The sequence below is a fragment of the Cricetulus griseus genome, chromosome 3 (assembly GCF_003668045.3).
Source record: "Cricetulus griseus strain 17A/GY chromosome 3, alternate assembly CriGri-PICRH-1.0, whole genome shotgun sequence".
NCBI classification, from domain to species: domain Eukaryota; kingdom Metazoa; phylum Chordata; class Mammalia; order Rodentia; family Cricetidae; genus Cricetulus; species Cricetulus griseus.
The window spans coordinates 239,966,438-239,989,324 of NC_048596.1; the positions used below are offsets into that span (position 1 = coordinate 239,966,438).

Here is a 22,887-nt window from a genome sequence, read left to right on the forward strand (position 1 = left end):
TGCTCCCCAGACTGATAGCTGGGATACCAGCATTGGACTGATGCAGACCCTAGGAAGATGGGTTTCAGTAAGGAAACCTCGGAAATCTACAGGACCTGATGTAGTAGTTCAGTACTTATCCCTAGCATAGGTGTGGACTTTGGGAGCCCATTCCACACAGAGGAATACTTCCTGAGCCACTCCCAAAGGATATGATAGACTCTGATGACACCCTATGGAAGGCATCACCATCCAGGGGGAGCAAAAATGATATGTGATAGGTAGGGTTTTAGTTTGGGGGGTGGTGGTAAGGGAGATGGGAGGAAGAAGGGAACTGGGATTGTCATGTAAAACAATCTTATTTCTAAGTCAAATAAAAAAAAATCTGGGGAAAAAAACTATCCAGCATAGTATGCTAATACATGCTTCCCTCTAGTGATATACATATTTTACATACATCTTTAAGACCTATATAATATTGAGGGAGTCACTTCTTTCTGTCCACCTTATGGGTCTCGGGGATTTAATTTAATCATCAGATTTGACAGCAAGAGTCTTTACCTGATGTTCTATCTCACCATCCAAATATTTGCTATTATTGTCCATATTTTTTTTTCAAATAGTCCAGAAAAAATAATTTTATACATCAGTTGAAAGACATCCCACTGGGGCTTACATTGCAATTATACTACAGCTGTAATTAATCCAGGAATAACTGACATCTGAATAACGTCTCCTCAGCTATGAATGACTATGTCTTTACATTCTTTTCAAACTTCCTTCTGACTTTCATCCAATTAATAAAGCTTCCTATAAGAGCTTTCTGTTTTAGTTTTTAGTTCCCTCTAAAGCAGGCAGCAGGAATGAAGTCCCTAAGTCTAACAATGTATCAAAATGTATCAATGTATCAAAAGAGAGAGATGATCATTTATTATATTATTAGATGATAATTTATTATGTTGCTACTATAGAAATCATTTAAGCAACATCTTTTCCTTTTTAACTACAAAAGATTTGAATTTCTCACAAAACTGAAAAAGAAATGGGCAGTCATATATATTGTTATTAAATAGAGATTTCACGAAAGGAAATGCAGATGTATTGTTATTAAATAGAGCTTTCAGAAAAGGAAATATAGATAAATTGTTATTAAATAGAGCTTTCACAGAAGGAAATGCTTAAGACTTAAATGTTTTATTGAGTTGGGAGATACTAATGAAAACTAAAATAATTACAAACTATACAAAGCTGAAAATAATTCCTAGATATTTTTTTTCAATTGTCTAGGTGGGTGCCACCCACATTGCAGCCACTTGTGGCACCAAGGGACTTAAAGTGAGAATGGCATGACAAAATTGTTATAAGGATAAAACACACAACAGGTTCCATGTAAACATTTAAATATTTCATCAACAATATTTTAGTATTATTTATACTTATTAGCATGCCTTAAAACATCCCCAGAAAACACTAATTAACTTTCCTGGTAGCATATACACACCAAAAGCAGATTGTGTCTCTGGATGGAAAGGTCAAGATCTGGTAAAAGTCAGTGATAATGCCATAAATGTCTACTCTGAGATAGTGTGAGAATGCTCAGAAAATGTAGGTTTTATATTTGGAGCTGAAAAATTAGCTACATGCTGAGCAGTCTCATCAGGAAGAGATACAGTGTCAAAGACAGGAGGTCACTTTTTATTTTATTTTATTTTATTAGTTCAAATTAGGAACAAGCTTGCTTCAGATGTCAATCGCTTCTCCCTCTCCCTCTCCTCCCCCCAACATCCCACCTGCCCCAAGTTTTTCTCAATAATTAGGAAGATGACAATATAGGGTTCCAGCTTTTACTATTCAGTGATTTGACATATCTGATATCTGAGGATGTGGCAGTTTTCCTGGTGTCTTATAAAGTGACCTCTGAATTTACTCTGAATAGTTTTCTCCATTTATAGTGATAGAAAGCTTTGCTGGAAGCAAATAAATGCATGTGTATTTCCATGCACAAACTTAAGTCCAAATGGATCAAAGACCTCAACATAAACCAGGCACACTGAACCTATTAGAAGACAAAGTGGGAAGTACCCTTGAACAAATTGGTACAGGAGACATCTTCCTGAACATTACACCTGTAGCACAGACAGTGAGATCAACAATTAATAAATGGGACCTCCTGAAACTGAGAAACTTCTGTAAGGCAAAGGACACAGTCAGAAAGACAAAACAGCAGCCCACAGATTGGGAACAGATATTCACCAACCCCATATCCGACAGAGGACTGATCTCCAAAATTTACAAAGAACTCAAGAAACTAGTTTCCAAAACACCTAATAATCCAATTAAAAAGTACGGTACAGAACTAAATAGGGAATTCTCAACAGAGGAATATAAAATGGCTGAAAGACACATAAGAAAGTGCTCAACATCCTTAGCCATCAGGGTAATGCAAATCAAAACAACTCTGACATATCATCTTACTCAAGTCAGAATGGCTAAAATCAAAAACACTAATGACAGTTTATGTTGGAGAGAATGTGGAGAAAGGGGAACACTCCTCCACTGCTGGTGGGAGTGCCAGCTCATTTAGCCACTTTGGAAATCAGTATGGCAATTCCTCAGGAAAACGGTTATCAGTCTACCACAAGATCCAGCAATTCCACTCTTAGGCATATACTCCAAAAAAGCACATTCATACAACAAGGACATCTTCTCAAATATGTTCATAGAAGCACTATTTGTAATAGTCAGAACCTGGAAGCAACCTTGATGCCCCTCAACTGGAGAATGGATAGAGAAAATGTGGTACATTTACACAATGGAGTACTACTCAGTGGGGGGGTGGGGAACAATGGAGTACTGAAATTTGCAGGCAAGTGGATGGAACTAGAAGAAAGAATTCTGAGCAAGGTAACCCAGTCACAAAAAGACAAACATGGTATGCACTCACTCATATATGGATTTTACACATAGAGCAGAAGATTACCAGCCTGTAATCCGTACCACCAGAGAAGCTAGGAAACAACGAGGATTCTATAAGAGACATAGGTGCTCCCTTGGAGAAGGGGAAAGGGAGTTCTCCTGGGCAAATTGGGAGCATGGGGGGAGGGAAGAGGGAACTAGGAGAATGAGAAGTGGAGAATAGGAGGGGTGGCGAGGACATAAGGGAGTAGGAAGTTTGTGTAGAGGAAGAATAGAGGAAAGCAAAATAAGAGATACCATCAAAGTGGTAGCCAGTATAGGTTTAAAGTGAAATCAGGCAGTAGGGAAATAAATGTCCAGAGACCTACAAGGATGATACCAACTAACCATCTAAGCAACAGTGGAGAGGCTACCTTAAATGCCCTCCCTTATAACGAGATTGATGACTAACTTATATACCATCACAAAGCCTTCATCCAGCAGCTGATGGAAATAGAAGCAGATAACCACAGCTAAAAATTGAACTGAATATGAATCCATTTGCAGAGAAGGAGGAGTGATGAGCAAAGGGGTCAAAACCAAGCTAGTGAAACCCACAGAAACAGCTGACTTGAACAAGAGGCATCGCAAAGGAAACCTCAAAGCACACCCCCACAATGACACACTTCCTCCTACAAGGCTGTACTCACTCCATCAAAGCCACTCCTCCTAATAGTGCCACTCCCTATGAAACCATGGGGGCCAATTACATTTAAATTACTACATAACTATTTCCAGACAAACTATTTTACTCAGACCTTCATCAACAGGTTTCTTGTTATAGAAATTACATTTTATAGACAGACTCCAGGCATTATCCTACAGTATTAGATAAGAATATAAGCCTTGAATAACTCCCAGAAGCCCAAGCAACTCCACTAAAGAATAAAATTGATCAAAGATAATATTTAGTACCAGAAGTGTGTGTGTGTGTGTGTGTGTGTGTGTGTGTGTGTGTGTGTGTGTGTGTGTGTGGTGTGTCTACGAAAGGCAGCCACTAATTTTATGGTTCCTCTGATGCTTACTATATGAATATTCAAGGCCTTTTTTCCCAGATGCTCTCAAACTTTGCCAAAATGTGCTAAAATTACATCACTTAGAGAGTATGAGCTAGCCTTGAGATTAATAAAGCCACTAACTTCACAGACTTTCACAAATGATGAGACTTAAAACAACAGTTTTCTGCCATCAAGTATTTCAATACTTTACTTTGTTTCTATGACATGTTTATCCCATACGAAATATTTACAAAAGGAGTTGTAATGGCCTTCTGGGATGAGAAGAATAAGATTCCTGTAGGAAATGTTAAAACTCAATTTGATGGTATGCAAAGTTAGAGAGGGCTGTTAAGAGATGGCATGCCGCCACAGGGTGGGGTTTTGTTTTGGTTCCGTTAGAGCTGCAGGTGTTTGGCACTAGTTAAAATCGGGGCCAGCTGTGATATTTCAATAATCCTGATGTTTCCCTCACAATATTTCTCAGAAGTGATGTTTCCTGGTGATGTCTTACACCTGACATATTCAACTTGTGTGGTACAAATGGGAAACTAAGGTAAATAACACCCATTTGTGACTCCCTTTGCCCTTCTTCCCCACCCTCAGGTCATAACATCAAGGACAGAGAAAAACATGGGTTCTCTAATCATTCATAGTTTTTAACTAAAGAGTTCAATATATGATGACGATACTCAAAAATGAGCAGAAACAGTCTGCAGGATAATCCCGAGGCAGGCTGGTGTGCTCCTTGATGCTCAGTGTAGATAATGACACTTTAAAAACCCTCTCTGTGGTAGGATCCATACCTAGTTTTACAAGAATCTGAATAGTTTCTATTAAAAATTGCATTTTCTTTTAAGTTTGTTTGAGTTGGAAACACTCAAATCACAATCCATCTCATGCACATGTTCCCAAGGGCATGTTCATAGGACCATGATGAGGTCATCTTGTAAGCTGTTGAAACGTTTTAAGAATCCCTTTAATGTACTGCACAATCTTGGCCTGACTGAGAAAAAAAGATATTTTAAGAACGCACTTGGGAAACAGGTTAGCCATTAAAATGTCCATGTAGATAGTCTATATTACACTGTATAACTATAGAGCTTCCCTCATATAATTTGCCATGGGGGTAGGAAAACAATAAAACTATCATTTCAAGAGTTTTGAGTCAAAACATCTCAGAACTGTTGGTACATTCAGACAAAAGCCCTTGTAGTATTTGTGATTAACAGTGGATGTTCACAGGGGTCATTTGAACCAGGGATCACTTGAACCAAGATCATTTAATCAGAGGATTAAGAGGTAGACAGCCTTCCATTTAGTCAAGATAAAGTGTATCATCTGTTGCTTTTCAGTTGAGATAAAAAATCATGTTGTCTTGGAAAACAAGAATATGATGAAATTGTTACGTTAGAAATAGTTTTTACCATCAAGCAAATTTTCATTTTCTACAAAGAATTTCCAACCACAGGTGGAATCTAAGTGGTCTACTTGATAAGTGCCACACAAAATTCTCTGCTATTCTTTGAGTTTCCTGTCTCCCTCTCCCAGCCCCATAGTTGGACATACTGCTTTTCACCTCATCAGGAACTTCCTTCCTGTGCCTTGTTCCAGGCCTTGTACTTCAACCAAAGTGATTTCTAATTGAGCAAGCAGCTGTGCTGGCACAGCACACATGGGGCATGGGGCCACAGAACTGGTGACCCATTCCCACATCTGAATGCAAGTGGCCAGTTCCTTGTACCCAGGGCCAAGAAACTGTAATTGATCACAGGGAAAGAATAGTAGGACACTTCAAACAGAAATCATACTTCAAAAAGTATTTTCTATAGAAAATTAAAAAGTGTAGATGATTGTCAATCAGAAATGAGGGAGACCTGCACACTTTTGGCAAAGAGTTTGTGAATACATTTTCAAAGAAGGTAACTGAAAGACCCCCCGAAGTGCCCCTGAGCCCCCTGCCCCGAAGCTGCCGGGGCCTCCCAAGCCTTCACCCCGGCAGGGCTCGCGCCCCCAGCCCGCCCCGCCTGGCACCGCGCCTCGGGGCTGGGGCCGAGCAACGAGCACCAGGTGGGCAGGCCCGAGAACGAGCACCGGGTGGGCCGGCCCGAGAATGAGCACCAGGTGGGCCAGCCCGAGAACGAGCACCGGGTGGGTCGGCACGAGAACAAACACCGAGTGAGCCGGCCTGGAGCCCTGCCCCTGAGCCCCCGCCCCGCCCGAAGAGAAACACTCCGTCCCAAGGTCTCCGCCCCCAAGGTCAGCCATCAGGAAGGGGGGGGGGAATTGAGTCTGCTGTACCAGACACCAGACCTTGAGAATATGCTGATCTGGAATGGCTCTGTGTCTCATTTGAACCATCCAATGGAAATGATTCTGTATTTCGCCTCATTTGAAAGACTCTGTGTTTCACCTCATTTGAATAACTCTGTACTTTGCCTCATTTGAATAACCCTGTATAGCGCCTCATATACATTGACCAATGGGAATAGCTCTGTATAATGCCTCATTAGAATTATCCAATAGAATCCCTGCTCCTAGCTTGCGCCTTTTTCCCTATATAAGGACCCCTTTCCCTTGGCTCGGGGCGCTTAGCCACACAAAGGCTAAGTCGCCCCGGGTACCCGCGTCTCCAATAAAGCCTCTTGTTTTTTGCATCCAGTTCGTGGCCTCGCTGATTCCTGGGTGTGTGGGTCTCCCTCTACGAAAGTGCCTCTTCGGGGGTCTTTCATTTGGGGGCTCGTCCGGGATAGAGACCCCCGCCCAGGGACCACCGACCCACGTTTGGGAGGTAAGCGTTGTGCGGATCCGCTGTCTTGTCTTGTCTTGTCTCGTCTCGTCTCGTCTTGTCTGTCTGTCTGAATCCGTTTTGTGAATTGCGCTTGCGTTTGTAGTATACAGCTGTGTACATTTGTATTTGGCGGATCCGAGAGGAGCTGACGAGCTCGGACTCCGGACCACGGCTCCAGGAGACGTCCTGGTAGCGTTTGAAGCCCTCGGGGTGAGGGATTTGTACTTTGAACTTGGGAAGCCCTCGGGGTGAGGGATTTGTACTTTGAACCTAGATCTATGACTGGACATCTTCCCAGTCTCTTTGGAGAAGGCCCTCGGCTTGAGGGATTTGCAATCTTTACTGGGGACGAAGAAGGAGGGCCCCCTTCTTCGACCGACCCCCTCTCAATTCTTCCTTTCGACTCTCTGTCGAAACCGCGCTGCGAAAACCTGTTCTGTGTTCTGTGTTGTTTGGCCTTTGTTTTGTAATTGATGTGCATAAACGCAAATGAATTACTCTTTGTTCCTCAGCTCGAGCGTATAAACTTATCTGGCCTGATCCGGACATCTAAACGGCCTTAAAGTTATTAAGAACTGTAAAAAGGACTTTGATAAAATTTTGATGTTAACTGAGAAATGAAAAAAAAATGTAGGAGACTTAAATAATAAAGAGGGAAAGAAAAAAAAAGGAAACTTGTCTAAGAATGTCTAAGAGAGTCAGAGAAATGAACTAAAAGGTAGGATAAAGAGTTAAAGCAAGCGGTAAAAGTTACAGAGGGTTAAAGCAAGTTGTTGGAGGTCACAGAAAGTTACAGAGGGTTAAAGCAAGTTATAGAAGGTCAGAGGAAAGTTGTAAAAGGTCAGAGAAAAGTTATAGAAGGTCAGAGGAAAGTTGTCAAAGGTCAGAGAAAAGGTTGTTACAAGTCACAGAAAAACCCTGCCTAAGAAAGAAGTTAAGCTACTGTTTAAGGAATCCTGGCACTTAGATGTGCCTGCCCTGGCCTTGCATCACCTGTACCTCTCTAGAGCAGGTGCTAATTATTTACAGAAATAAGACCTTACCTAGCCACCTGTAGATACTTAATGTATGCTTAAGGCAAGTAATTAAAACAGACAAACAGACCTCTAATGCTTCAGAGATCTTCAGAATATGGCATTTAAATTGTTATAATGTCAGACAGACTGCCAGATCCTGACAATGACCCAAAATCTCCAAAGAAGATTACAGGCACCTCAGTTCCTGCACCTGGACCAGTGAGCGAGATGCTCAGATATAAAACCTGCCGCCTGCCAGAACCTGGCCGAGACCGTGGACAAAGCTGCTGGACGCTGGAAAATTGATTGTACCCCTTTGCCTAGACAAAACAAGGTCAGTCTTTTCCATGTCCCTCTTCCACAGAGAGAAAATAAAACCTCTCACAATATAGGCCTGGCGAAGATTGCTGTTCTTTGAGACACCTGCCTCCAACGATAATGGAGAAACTTGGGTTTGGCTAACTGTATATGGACTTGCTTCTAACTGGCTTCTGTCATTTTTTTAGTAGATTCGGATAAAATATACCCTTCTCAGATCTCTGAAATATTACTGGTTGTCAGCTTGACAGCATCAGACAGTCAGATCCACTATAGACTAGTCAGTATGTTAGCTGATAAAATAATGACTATCTACTGTTCAGGCACAAGCTCAAGGTTTTTAAGTTTATTTTGGTTGTCATCTAAGTACAAACTTAAAGGGCTTTTCATCAGGCCAAAGGCACCCCTGTCCAATCCATACCTAGCTCTCTGGACAGAAGAAAAATGTACATGCTTATAGCCCAAATCTGTAGTTTTTGCTAGGACTCAAAGTTATAAATGTGTTCTTGCTGTTTGAACAGATATCCAGATATCTGCTTTTTCTGCACTGTGGGCTTCAATAAATAAGTTTTAACCTCTGTTCCCAGTTTAAATATGTCTTAAACAGGTTTCTGCTTCTGACAGACATCTGAATATCAGTTGCGGACTACAGGCTGTTCTAAGTAGACGGCGAGCCCTGGACTTGCTATGGATGTGAACCAGTCTGCTGATGTGGACACCCCCTATCTCTACAACAGTGTCTGCTACACCAGAAGCCCCTGATGGATTCCCCATTGCCTAAAATTCCTTTTTGCTTTTGACTAGCATTTCAACCTTCTGGGGTCCCTAACTTCGTCCCAAAGTCAGCAGAAAGCAGTTTGGAAAGAAATTTCGCCGTCCATTTTCCCTGGTTGGAATGCTAAGTCAAAAGGAACTCCCTTGCATGGGGATGCGAAACGACAGGGGATGCTCACTGGAAGCCTTCATCCTCATGGGACAAAATTCGGGTAACCAGAGGATGGCAAAAGGGCTCCACCGGTACCACCTCTATGCCTCTCCTTATTTCCTTTACAGCATATTAGGGAAATCAACCCGATATAAGAGGGAGCCAATATCCTTTACCGTGGCCCTATTATTAGGAGGGATAACAGTGGGGGGCATAGCAGCCGGCATAGGGAATTAATCATTTCAAACTTCTACAGCAAGCCATGCACACAGATATCCAGGTCCTAAAAGAGTCAGTCAATGCACTCGAGAAATCCTTAACATCACTCTCTGAGGTAGTCCTATACAGACCATACAGGAATAGTTAGAGGCAGCATGGCCAAGCTTAGAGAAAGACCTAACCAGAGACCTCTGAATGGAAGATTCCATTCAGTTACAAGAGAAATGGGGGAATGAAAGACCCGCTCGAAATGCCCCTGAGCCCCCTGCCCCGAAGCTGCCGGGGCCTCCCAAGCCTTCACCCCGGCAGGGCTCGCGCCCCCGGCCCGCCCCGCCTGGCACCGCGCCTCGGGGCTGGGGCCGAGCAACGAGCACCAGGTGGGCAGGCCCGAGAACGAGCACCGGGTGGGCCGGCCCGAGAATGAGCACCAGGTGGGCCAGCCCGAGAACGAGCACCGGGTGGGCCGGCACGAGGGCGAGCACCAGGTGGGTCGGCACGAGAACAAACACTGAGTGAGCCGGCCTGGAGCCCTGCCCCTGAGCCCCCGCCCCGCCCGAAGAGAAACACTCCGTCCCAAGGTCTCCGCCCCCAAGGTCAGCCATCAGGAAGGGGGGGGGGAATTGAGTCTGCTGTACCAGACACCAGACCTTGAGAATATGCTGATCTGGAATGGCTCTGTGTCTCATTTGAACCATCCAATGGAAATAATTCTGTATTTCGCCTCATTTGAAAGACTCTGTGTTTCACCTCATTTGAATAACTCTGTACTTTGCCTCATTTGAATAACCCTGTATAGCGCCTCATATACATTGACCAATGGGAATAGCTCTGTATAATGCCTCATTAGAATTATCCAATAGAATCCCTGCTCCTAGCTTGCGCCTTTTTCCCTATATAAGGACCCCTTTCCCTTGGCTCGGGGCGCTTAGCCACACAAAGGCTAAGTCGCCCCGGGTACCCGCGTCTCCAATAAAGCCTCTTGTTTTTTGCATCCAGTTCGTGGCCTCGCTGATTCCTGGGTGTATGGGTCTCCCTCTACGAAAGTGCCTCTTCGGGGGTCTTTCATAACCAAGTATGATTTTAGTGAGTTATCTCCATGGCTAGACTGAATGTCACTCTATCCTTAGGCATAGGTAAGTCAAGACTGCCTGTAACAAGAATAAAAAACTAAAGGTACCATCTTAAAAAACTTTCAGGTGCTCTGGTAAAGGACCATAACCAACACAACCTATAGAATAGAGTTGGGGCTTACGTTTCAGAAGATGGGAAACATAACAGGCAGGTAGGCATGGCTCTACAGCAGTAGCTAAGAACTTACATCTTGATCTGTAAGCATTAGGCAGAGAGACCTAGCTAAGAATGTGTGAGTCTTTTGAAACCTCAAAGCCCACTCCCAGTGACACACCTTCTCCAATAAGGCCACATCCCCAATCCTTCCCAAACAGTTCCACCAACTGAAGACTAAGCTTTCAAACATATAAGCCTATGGGGTTGGTGGAGTATTCTCATTCTCATTCAAACAGCAAGCATCATTATAATGAAAGCTGCCATTATATTAAGTTAGTATGCAGCCTTCCCTGTATCTCTACTCTCTAGTAACATGCTATCTGATGCTGTCAACAGAGAGAGAAATTCTATTTTAACATTTGACATTAAAAAAAGCTTATAGCGTAGAATGTTCATAAAAGTAGTAACCAATCCTGACACTATTTGGCACTTAGTCCCCAGAGGTCACCAAAAACATTTCCACCCCTTTTCTGAGGCACAAAGAAACCACTTGAAATTTTAAGAAACCTGTTCTCTCCACAGTTAACTAAATTTTCATTTGATGATTTGATGATCATTTGATGATCAATCTACAAATATTACTGCATACCTGCTAGTTCAGGCAATTTTGAATTTATTTTTATAAATGCATAGAATACTAATTTGTACTAAATTGCTACCACATGGTACCTAGTAAACACAAAAAGGCAACTGAATAAATGAAATATTCCTTTAAATGGGCATTTATATTTTGATTTGTTTTGTTTTTTGAGATAAGGTCTTACTCTTAGCCCAGCCAGTCTTTAACTTTGCATGTAGCCCAGGAAAGCCTTGAAATCATGACATTCTGTCTGCCTCAACTTCCTGAGTGATAGGATTACAGGAATAAGCCAACAAGCTGACTGAATGAACAATTTTGCATGTCACATTAATGTGTTTTTCTAAACTATTTTATACATTTTAAACTATGATTTCCCCCACATTATACAATTCTTTCAAAATTGTAAAGTTTAGGTGAATAAACACTTCAAGTAAAGGGAAAGGAGGCAATCCATTTCTTGGATGGAACAAACAAGACCACTTGAAAATTTCACTGTCATCTTTGATTATTTCTATAATGCTAAGATTACAATGTTAGCTAGCGTTTATAAAGTCCAGAGAAGCTGTACATGTATATTTCAGTGCCTAAATTCCAAAGAAATATCTGATTGTGTATGAAGAAGACAACTCTTTTTTTTTGTTTCTGTGGTTCGATAATCAATAGCAATCAGAATATAATTAAGTAAATTAAATATTTCTGGTGATAGGATTATGATAATTAAAACTTACTTTTGGTGGGTAAGAGGGCGTTTTGTAATGTCTTTGAAAGTGATATGAGAAAATAGTGCCTGACAAAAAATAAATCATTCTTCTTCAGTTGATAGCCTATATATATATATGCCCTAGACTAAAAGCAAAAAAAAAAAAAAATGCAGTCCAAAGCAATTGATTTGAATTGAAAATTATTAAATTAACCAAAATTCATTTGTAATTAAACTGACTAAATGGGACAATTAGTTATGAAAACAGAGATGAGCCTATATTCTCTCTGAATCAGACCATCACTTGAGCAATATTATGGTAGTGACTAAAATATTTTTTTTAGAAAATGAAACCTAAAATTAGATAATCTTACAATATTAATATTATAGAAATTTACTTTTGCTTTGGCATCTTTATTCCTGAGAAAACATACATGGAATAACAATACTGCTGAGGAATAAATTTTGAGAGATATCTCTGGGGAAATGTACACTAAATTGAGAAAAACTGGAGTCCTACACATCTCACAACCACAGCTTAAAGCGATAGTTAAGGACATAAAGTGTGCACACCAGCTTTGTGGGGCACAGATAGATGTGCACATGATCCCCTTTTCCCAGGAGTAAGCAGGCATAAATCCCTAATATTTGTGGTCCCTTTCTCATTACTCACACAACTCACACATCAGATGGACCCCTAATCTCAAACCCAAACTCCCTATTATTTTATTGTGAAAATAATACCTCACATTCTTGGCAGGAAACCAAACCATAAAAGAATTCCTGAATTTATTTACTTTTCTACAGTAAGTATTGTAACTACCGAACTAAATGCATTCACATTTCCTTTAAGTGAGCATTTATATAAAATAAAGGCATTCATGTTAAGAGATTCATTCCAACAAAGTTCTTCTCCTTTCAAAAAGTGTATGTTATTTCAAATAATTCACTTAAAATTAAAATCTTCTACTATATATGGATAAAGAACCCAAGAAAAAGTATTCCATAATTTTGCAAATGATAGAACTTGTCAAGATACCTGAGTCATAGTAAAATCTTCATAGAATAAATAGAGTTCCCTTATATTTTGAGATTATTACATGAATCTGAGATACGGCAAGTTGCTTCTATTTGTTATAGTAATTGAAGCAATAAAGTAAAAACAGTATGAGAGCATCTAAATTTGAAGACTTCTCCTGCTCAGCACACATTCTATCCATGTTATCTTATGTCTTGTAAATCACACAGTTCACCAAACTATAAAAAAACTGAACTCTACAGAACTAAGTTTGACATTCTTTGCACATTTTGAGACAGCAATATGACCAGGATGGATAGTAACTGTGAAATTTATATTTACTTCTATAAATGGGGATTTCTGAGTCCTGACCCCTGGCTGTATTTCTGTTTTTCAGGAAAAATCAATATCCTGGACTTAGGAAATTTTAGATAACTATGTATTCTGGATCTAACAGACTTGTAAATATGAGTGTAGACATCTAGATGGTTCTAAATTGTGATTCTTTTTATTTTAGACCCACAAGCAATTTCAGTCAAATAGTAAAATCTTGTATCATGAGATTTAGGCTTCTGGTCAATGGTTACTGCTCCTTTACATAAGTCGATAAGGATTTTTTTTTTGAAAAGCAACCACAAAATTCGAAAGCACAAACCTGGGCTTCAGAGAACACATCCTTCATACTGTTGATTGGACCATATGGAATCCCACTTCCTTCAAAGAGACAAAGCCACTTGGCAGTTACTTCTTCTGCAAACCTAGGTGCAAACAAATAGCACATTTTACAATCTAAAGAAGGTGATATGGTAGAAGCAGACACCCACATGTAACACTGAACTGAACTGGAATCCAGTTACAGAGAGGGAGGAGTGATGAGCAAAGGGGTCAAGACCATGTAGATGAAACCCAAAGAAACAGCTGACCTGAACAAGTGGGAGTTCATGGTCCCCAGACTGATAGCTGGGAAAGAACATAGGACTGATCCAGACCCCCTGAACATGGGTGTCAGTAAGGAGGCCTCAGAAACCTATGCACTTTGTGAACCCATTCCACATAGAGAGATACTCTCTCAGCCTAGACACATGGGGGAGGGCCTAGGCCCTGCTCCAAAGGATATGACAGACTCCGAAGATCCCCCAGGGAAGGTCTCACCCTCCTGGGGAACAGAAAGGATATGGGATAGGTAGGGAGTTGGTGGGGGTCAGAGGAGGGGGGGGAGAGGGAACTGGGATTGACATGTAAAACAATCTCGTTTCTAATTTAAATAAAAAAATGGAGAAGGAAAAAAAAGAAGGTGATATGAGCTCTTCTCTTATGTGGCCATCTCCCAAAGTAACTAATAGTCACAAAGGTATACTTCCTTGGCTGTTTTATTCTTAGAGTTTAGAAAAAAAATATCTGTAGAATGTGCCTTGAGTGGTCCTTCAGTCAGAGAACCACCCAGGCAAGTGGAATGCTTCCTCCTAGTTCTAGCCTATGTTTCTCTGGACAGAGCATACCTGCAAAGGAAACATTTTGGGGGCATGCATTAAATTATAAATGCTTTTGAGTAATCTACAGACATAATTATCACAATTGCAATGTGAGCATCAAATCATGATATAAAATGTTGTTTGAGTTTCAGGTACAGCATACCAGGTTAGAGCACTAGATACTTCCTCAAAACAAAATAAACAAAAAGCTTTAAAAAATAAGCTACTGGTCCTGCAGCGAGTGCCCGAGCCCTGAGCCTCAGGTGACTCTGGACACTACTTGTCCCCCCCCCTCAACATCCCCCATCAACCCCTGCTCGATTATGGCTGACACCCCCACACAAGAGTGGACCTGCCCAGACCAAAAGGCCCACCCTGAGTCTGGACACACCTCACCCCTGTATACACTCTTCCCTCTATCCTGTGGTAGGCTCTGGAGCCTCAGGTGAGTCTGGGCGCTGCTCTGCTCGCCAACCCCCGCCCCATCAACCCCTGCTCGATTCTGCCTGAGCCCACTCAGACAAGAGTGGACCTTCCCAGACTGGAAGGCCCAACCTGAGTTCGGAAACACCCCATCCTTGTCCACCCACCAACCTCTGCCATCCGGCTGCCTCCAGAGGCTGAGCCCTCCATCTGTCACAGGAGACATGGAGAGACCCCACCTGCACTCACTGGAAGAAGGCATGGGAAGAAGACAGAGTAAGAACACACTCAACAACAGAGAAACCAATATGACACCACCAGAATCTAGGGACTCTACACCATGGAAAGATCTCCCATGCTCTTGGATAGGTAGAATCAACATAGTAAAAATGGCAATCTTATCAAAAGCAATCTACAGATTCAATGCAATCCCCATCAAAATCCCAACACAGTTCTTCACAGACCTTGAAAGTACAATACTCAACTTTATATGGAAAAACAAAAGCCCAGGATAGACAAAACAACTCTGTACAATAAAGGATCTTCTGGAGGCATCACCATCCCTGACTTCAGGCACTATTGTAAAGCCATAGTTCTGAAATCAGCTTGGTATTGGCACAAAAATAGACAGATAGAACAATGGAATCAAATTGAAAACCCTGATATTAACCCACATACCTATAAACACCTTATTTTTGACAAAGATGCTAAATCTATACAATGGAAGAAAGATAGCATCTTCAACAAATGGTGCTGGCACAACTGGATTCAGATATGCAGAAGACTGCAGATAGATCCATATCTGTCACCATGCACAAAACTTAAGTGCAAATGGATCAAAGATCTCAACATAAATCCAGCCACACTGAATCTTCTAGAAGAGAAAGTGGGAGATACCCTTGAGTGAATTGGCACAGAAGAGTGCTTCCTGAACATTACACCAGTAGCACAGACATTGAGACCTGCAATTAATAAATGGGACCTCCTGAAACTGAGAAGCTTCTGTAAGGCAAAGGACACAGTCAGTAAGACAAAACGACAGCCCACAGAATGGGAAAAGATCTTCACCAACCCCACATCTGAAAGAAGGATGGTTACCAAAATTTACAATTAACTTAAGAAGCTAGCCACCAAAACTCCAAACAATGAAATTAAAAAGTGGGGTGCAGAGCTAAATAGAGAATTCTCAACAGAGGATTCTGAAATGTCTGAAAGACACTTAAAAAAGTGCTCAAAATCCTTGGCCATCAGAGAAATGCAACTCAAAACAACTCTGAGATACCATCTCACAGCTGTCAGAATGGCTAAAATCTAAAACACGAATGACAATCTATGCTGGAGAGGATGTGGAGAAAAAGGAACACTCCTCCATTGCTGGTGGGAGTGCAAACTTGTAAGACCACTTTGGAAATCAGTATGGCGGTTGCTCAGAAAAATGGGAATCAATCTACCTCAAGATTCAGCAATTCCTCTCTTGGGCTTATACCCAAATAATGCACATCCATACATCAAGAACATATGTTCAACCATGTTCATAGAAGTATTGTTTGTAACAGCCAGAACCTGGAAGCAACCTAGATGCCCCTCAACTGAAGAATGGATAGAGAAAATGTGGTACATTTATACAATGGAGTACTACTCAGCAGAAAAAAGCAATGGAATCTTGAAATTCGCAGGCAAATGGATGGAACTAGAAGAAACCATCCTGAGTGAGGTAACCCAGTCACAAAAAGACAAACATGGTATGTATTCACTCATATATGAATTTTAGACATAGAGCAAAGGATTGCCAGCCTACAATCCTCTTCACCAAAGAAACTAGGAAACAAGAAGAACTCTAAGGGAAAAATGCATGGACCCTAGGAATAGGATGGGGCAGGAACTCCTGAGCTAATTGGGAACATGAGGGTAGGGCAGAGGGAACTGCCAGAATGAGAGGAGGAGAAGAGGAGAGAAGGAAATGGAGGAGCAGATATATTGAGTTGGGGGAAGGAGAGAAGGATGAGAGATATAATATCAGAGGGAGCCATTATAGGTACAAGGAGAGATCTGGCACTAGGGAGATTTCCAGAGACTTACAAGGATGACACGGACTGACAACCTAGGCAATGGTGGAGAGAATAACCTAATGCCCTTCCCCTATAATGAGACTGATGTCTACTTTTTATGCCATCCTAGAGCCCTCATCCAGTGGCTGATGGAAGCAGAGGCAGACACCCACAGATGTACACTGAACTGAACTCTGGAACTTAGTTGCAGAGAGGGAGGAATGAAGATCAAAGGGGTGGGTACCAGGCTCGTGAAACCCAAGGAATCAGCTGGCCTGAACAAGGGACCCCAGACTGCTGTCTAGGAGGCCGGTACAGGACTGATCCAGACCCCTGAACATGGATGTCAATGAGGAGGCCTCGGCACTCTAAGGGACCCCTGGTAGTGGATTAGTATTTTTTCCTTGTGTAAGAAGGAACTTTGAGACCCCATCCCAGGTGAAAGGATGCACTCTGGGCCTGGACACATGGGGGAGGGCCTAGGCCCAGCCCAGGATTATGTGGTGGAGTTTGGGGAGCCCCCATTGAGGGCCCTACCCTGCCTGGGGAGTGGAGGGTGGATGGGGTTGGGGGTAGGTCTAGGGTACAGGGGAAAGGTGGGGGGAGGGGAGGGAGAGGGAGAAGGGATTGACATGTGAAACAAGCTTGTCCCTAATTTGAACTAATTAAAAATAATAAAAAAAACAAGCTACTGGTGAGGCAAAATGTATTAACAGCTTTTCTGTTAATTAACAACCACAGTTGCTGGCTTTAACTACTTGCTAATCTTCATTGTGAATTGGCAAAACAGGAATGTAAAGACATTTGCATATGTATTCAGTAACCAGCTTCTACATACAGAGCATTATTTCTTATCATTAAGCACAATAACTTTCCTTTTCTCTTGAATTACAATGGATACAGATTTTTTTTCCTAACTGGGTATAGTGCCACACACCTGTAGAACCAGCATTTCAGAAGTGAGAACAGTGGGATCAGATTAAGGTTATGCTAGGCTACAAAACAAATCTGAGACAAGCCTGTAGTACATAAAATTTTAAATTCAGCCCCATAATTTTTAACTATTATATTTATTTTGAGATAATATAATTCACTTTGAAGTATTGAAAATCAATTTTTTCATGAAAACACCATAATGTAAGGCTAAATATCTTGCTTATGGTTGGATCTCCACATTCAAAGTTTCTTTTCACTAACTGCTCCTGTCACCTCCTAGCCAACACTTCTAGATAGATATTTAGAAGGACAGATAGAAGAAATCATCAGAATGGCACATGTTGAAAGAATCAAAAAGATACTTTGAATCCAAAATGTTTTCCATAGAGTATTTTCCTAATGTAAATAATTGGTCTGATCAATTTTCAAGACAAATAGTTTGTCAACAGTGGACCATGCAAATGATCCAAAAGATCTACACAGAATAGGAGTCAGGCTAACTAGAAGAAACTTGAGGGAACACATGAAGATTTAACATATATACAAACTTCAAAAGAGGGGTTTACTTCATGTTGTGGGTAAAACAGGGCTCTACTTCATGTTATAGAAGGCAGCCTAAGCATTTTAGAAAGGCAACTGGGGCATAGGCAGTATCCCAGGTCAAAGCTGTGGCCACTGTGTGCATGCAGGTAGGACTGGTTCCCTATATGCCACAAAATTAATCAGAGATGGAACATGCTACATTTCACCTGTCCCTGAAGACCAGACCATCATTTCTACCAAAAAGCTATCTCTTGATCTAAGTCTGATGCAGAAACCTTTCCTTTAACTATAAAGCAGAGGAGTGAGAACACATGTTTTCATTAACCATAAAAACTCTAAAGAAATAAAAAAGGAAATTGCTGATCTAAACACTCAGAGCAAAAGAATCCTGAAGAGAAGACAGAGTGGAAAGTCCAACTAGTAAGCTTCAGAGCTCAGCTCTGCTAGGTAGTTGTGTGGAGCCTCAAATACTGCAACCTTAACTGGGAATTAACTTATTTCAAATATTAATCTTGAATTTTGTCAAATCCACTTGATGCCAGGATTAGTATTCTGAGCCAGACAGCACCATTTATGTTACAGATAGGATATCTTTTGCCAGTTCATTACTGCTTGGAAGTAGTGATGAAACCTGATTTAGTCACTAATGCCCTTTCTTACAGTCTCCAATTGTCTAAAGCCACCATGTATCAAAGCAACTCTTCTTTCCAGAGTGCTCACAAAGTATTTACAATTTTAGCTAACCTATCCGTTTGCTCTGTGATACTCATCATAATGCTCTTAGAACTTTTTTGGTTAGTTCTTTTTCTTGTGTTATTCTGCTAGTCCAAGTATTCCTTCTTGTCATTAACTCACTCTTATTACTTAGACAAATCGTCTCCAAAGGCTCATATGCTGAAACTTTGGTTTTCAGACTGGCTTTTACTGGAGGCAGGGAACCATTAAAATGGCTAAATCTAGTGGGAGGGGGAACATTAGTACCCCAACCCAGTCCTGTCTCTGTCTGTTTACTAGCCTCCATGAACTGAACAGCTTTCCCCACCCACCTCAAGCACAGTACACTCCCTTACTGCAAGCTTAAATGTAACAGAACCAGTTCGGCATACACTAAAATATCTAAAGTCATGAATCAGGAGGAAAAACAATTTCTAAGTATTTTAACATGGAAGCACAAAGCTAACCAACATGTTCATTTTCATGACCTTGATATCTCAGCAGGAAACATCATACTCTCATTTTGAGACTCACAGTTTCTTGTATCCATATTGACTAGAATTTCTGTTTCCCTTACGTAGGGTATTGCGCCTTGCTAAACTGTGCCCTGCTAGACTCAGTACTTCTTCCTTTTGTTTATTTATTACATCATGTGCAGTTTATTGGGGAAGCACTCTTCTCGTGATGAGTTCTTTTTTATGCATTACAACGTATCACAGCCCTAGCCTTTGTTGCTTCACATTGGATAGTGGCAACATTTGGTTTAAAACTTATTGTCTCAGGGCTGGAGAAATAGCTCCAGGATTAAGAGTATTTGCTGCTCTGGCAGAGGACCCTCATTGGACAACTCCCGGCCTCCTGGAACTCCAGCTCCAGGAGATCCCACAGCCTCTTTCAGTCTCCATAGGTACCTGCACTCACACACACATACACACACACAAAATCATATTGCCTCCACTACTCACTATGGCCATTCAGTAGACAATCAACACATGAATGGACAAATAAAATGTGGTATATAAAAATATATTATATATAGGTGTGTGTATGTGAGTTTTATTTCATCATAAATATGAAATTGTATTATTTGTATGAAAATTGATGCTAATGGTTGCCATCATACTAAACAAAAAAAAAGCTAGATTGAGGAAGACAAATGTTGCATTTTTCTCTTGTATGTGGAACCTTTGTACTCGCTCGCATACACATATACAGACACAGATAGACATTCACTTAACATGACAGGCAAAGAGGAGCTATAAGAAAAGGAATATGTGTACTGGAAAAAAAAGAAGAAAGAGGAAGGTTTTGAGGTAAATATCAAATTACATAATACACAGGAATGAAAATATCTTAATAAAATCTAACACTATATATGATAAATGTACATTAATAACCTTTACTTTTAGAAAAAGAAAAACCCTTCTTTTGGGCTGTGCTTGCTTGTTCTGTACTCCAAGCACATGCTTGTGAAACACCGTAATGGTGCCTCATGCCTGCTTGCTGTGGACTTCACTGAGAAACACAGCTATAATAAGTAAACAGCATCATTCATGACCCTGGTCACAGCACTCCTTTCTTGAAAATGGTCTTTTGTGAACCCTACTGATTTAAGAAGCAGATGGAACTGTTCATTGCTGCAGAGAGAATCCACACTGGACAGATATGTTCTGTGACAAGACGGCCCAGCTCAATATTTCAATGTTTTGTCTGTCGGCATCACGTCTGAGGGTACTATTGGGTGTTGTCTGGAGGAGAAGCATGGACAAGCAGGCATGAATTCCCAGAAGTATGCCACGGTCGTCTCCCATAACCTGGAAACCAAGGAACCCCGAGTAAAGATTTCTTCAGGATCCAAGAGGTAATCTCCTCAGCCAACAGAGCCATTGGTGTAGTGACCAATGGGGACAGGATTCACAAACCTATCTTAAAGGCTGGCCAGGACTACTACAAGTACAAGGCAAAGAGGTACTGATGCCCACGTATATTGGGTGTGGTATGAATCCTGTGATATCCATTTGGAAGTGATAACCACCTCATTGCAAACCCTCCACTGTCCGAAGAAATGCCCCTGTTGGGCACAACGTGGATCTCCTGCTGCCTGCCAGACTGGCCAAGTGCATGAAACCAAAACTGCACAGGGGTGAAGAGAACTAGAACTCAGGAGGCAATAAAGTATGTTCTTTGGCAAAAGAAAGAAAAAAAGGGAGGGAGGAAGGGAGGGACAGAAGGAAGAAGGGAGAAAAGGAGGGAGGGAGGAAAGAAGGGAGGGAGAGAGGGAGAGAGAGAAGGGAGGGAGGGAGGGAGGAGGGAGGGAGGGAGGGAGGGAGGGAGGGACAAAACCTTACTATCTTCAATCTTCCTACTTCCAATACATTAGTAAAATCAAATCTATTTAACTATCTCCTTCTCCAGGCTCACAACCTGCTTTCACAGGAAAGGCATACATTCGTGATTGGCTATCATATCCTCAAAACTAAGAATATAGTTGGCAAGCAAACCCAGTATCTTTGCATCTAGGCAAGGATGAAAAGACAGAAGAACGGAATGAAGTAAGGAAACTACAAAAGAAAAGGTAAGCTTTGAACACACATAAATATTCTATAGCAAAGTAGAAATTCTATCCTAGATCTAAAACCATGCATTAGCTGGCATTCTGCATCACTCCTAGCAGCACAACTCAGTGAGTGGCATGCAGCTGAGCTCCAGTCCCAGAGACTTTATGAGACAGCTGGAGACCAGCATCCCAGTGCTGCATTTGTGCTTGTGCACCAGGCACCAGATTAAAACTCTACCTCTATTATTTCTAGTCCTCATACCATCATGATGAGATTATAGTCCTCACTGTTGAGGAAACCAGGGTTTAGAGAGCTCAGCTGGGGACACGAGCTCTTCTACTATGTGGACATCTTTCAAAGTAACTAATAGTGACAAAAATATGCTTCTTTGGCTTCCTTTAATATGAGAGTTTGGAGAAAATTATGTATAGAATGTGACTTGAGTGGTCCTGCTGTCAGAGCAGCCACCCAGGCTAGTAGAGTGCTTCCTCCTAGTTCTATGGGTGTGGATCAAAAGTCTAAAAGCTGTCAGCCAGTAGGGCCCTAAATATTTTTGTCTTTGTGTTTTGTAGTGTGAACATTGATTATAATCCAAACTGTAACCTATGGCTCCAACCTTAAGCTATCATCAATGGAATTAACATATGTTCCCAGAATTGAAATGAAAATGAAGGCACTTTGTATTGATTAGTTGCCTGGACCTGGGAATTCCTGTCTTCTTTCTAGCTATTATCAACCCTGGAGCTTCAGAATGTCTGCCTTTTCAGCAACAAATCTGAACTGATTCATTATCTTGCATTTTGAGGATTAAAAGATGGAAGCATTATTGGAGTTCAAATTCAGGTTGGCTTTCTAGGCCAAGGCTCATCTCATAACAGAGTGCTGACATATCTCGAAGATAGAAACAATCACTAGTCACTAACATTTATTGAGACAAGACTTAGTTTTAATCCTAACATCACCCGGGTCAGCTGTTCACCCTCTCTGCATCCCACACTGTCCATGCTTTAGGAAAAGTATAATAGTTAAAAATTACTTATAGCAGGATATGATAAATAACCAACAAATGACATTTATTGACAGTAATTCCACTTTAAATAAAAGTAAACATAACAATAAAATCTCCTATAACTGCAGATCAACATTGGAATGTTAGTGATTTCTACAGTAGCCCAATCTAGTACTGCTTATTTGTCAGGTATCTTAAGGTCACAAAAGTTTAAGTTTCTGGAACTTTTAAAATACATTTTTATCTTTGTTGTTGTTTGTTATCATTTGTTTATGCCTTTTTCTATAAAACATCTTTGTACTGAGGCCTCTAGGGATTTAATGATGACTAGATTCAGGAATCCCAATTGGTCCTCATTATGCTTGGAGCTCCACCATAGGGAAGGATGAGGCAGAGAGTCA

The 22,887-nt window shown here is 41.3% G+C and overlaps 1 protein-coding gene and 1 pseudogene across 2 annotated transcripts in view; one reads left to right on the plus strand and one right to left on the minus strand.

The window, feature by feature from the left end:
- Positions 1-22,887, minus strand: part of Sugct (succinyl-CoA:glutarate-CoA transferase) — a 755,657-nt gene that overhangs the window by 392,218 nt on the left and 340,552 nt on the right. For both annotated transcript variants that reach the window (XM_027409391.2, XM_027409390.2), the window contains exon 12: positions 13,439-13,541. In XM_027409391.2, the coding sequence (XP_027265192.1) occupies positions 13,439-13,541 (103 nt within the window). The remainder of the gene's footprint in view (positions 1-13,438; positions 13,542-22,887) is intronic.
- Positions 20,383-21,076, plus strand: LOC113834986 (annotated as a pseudogene).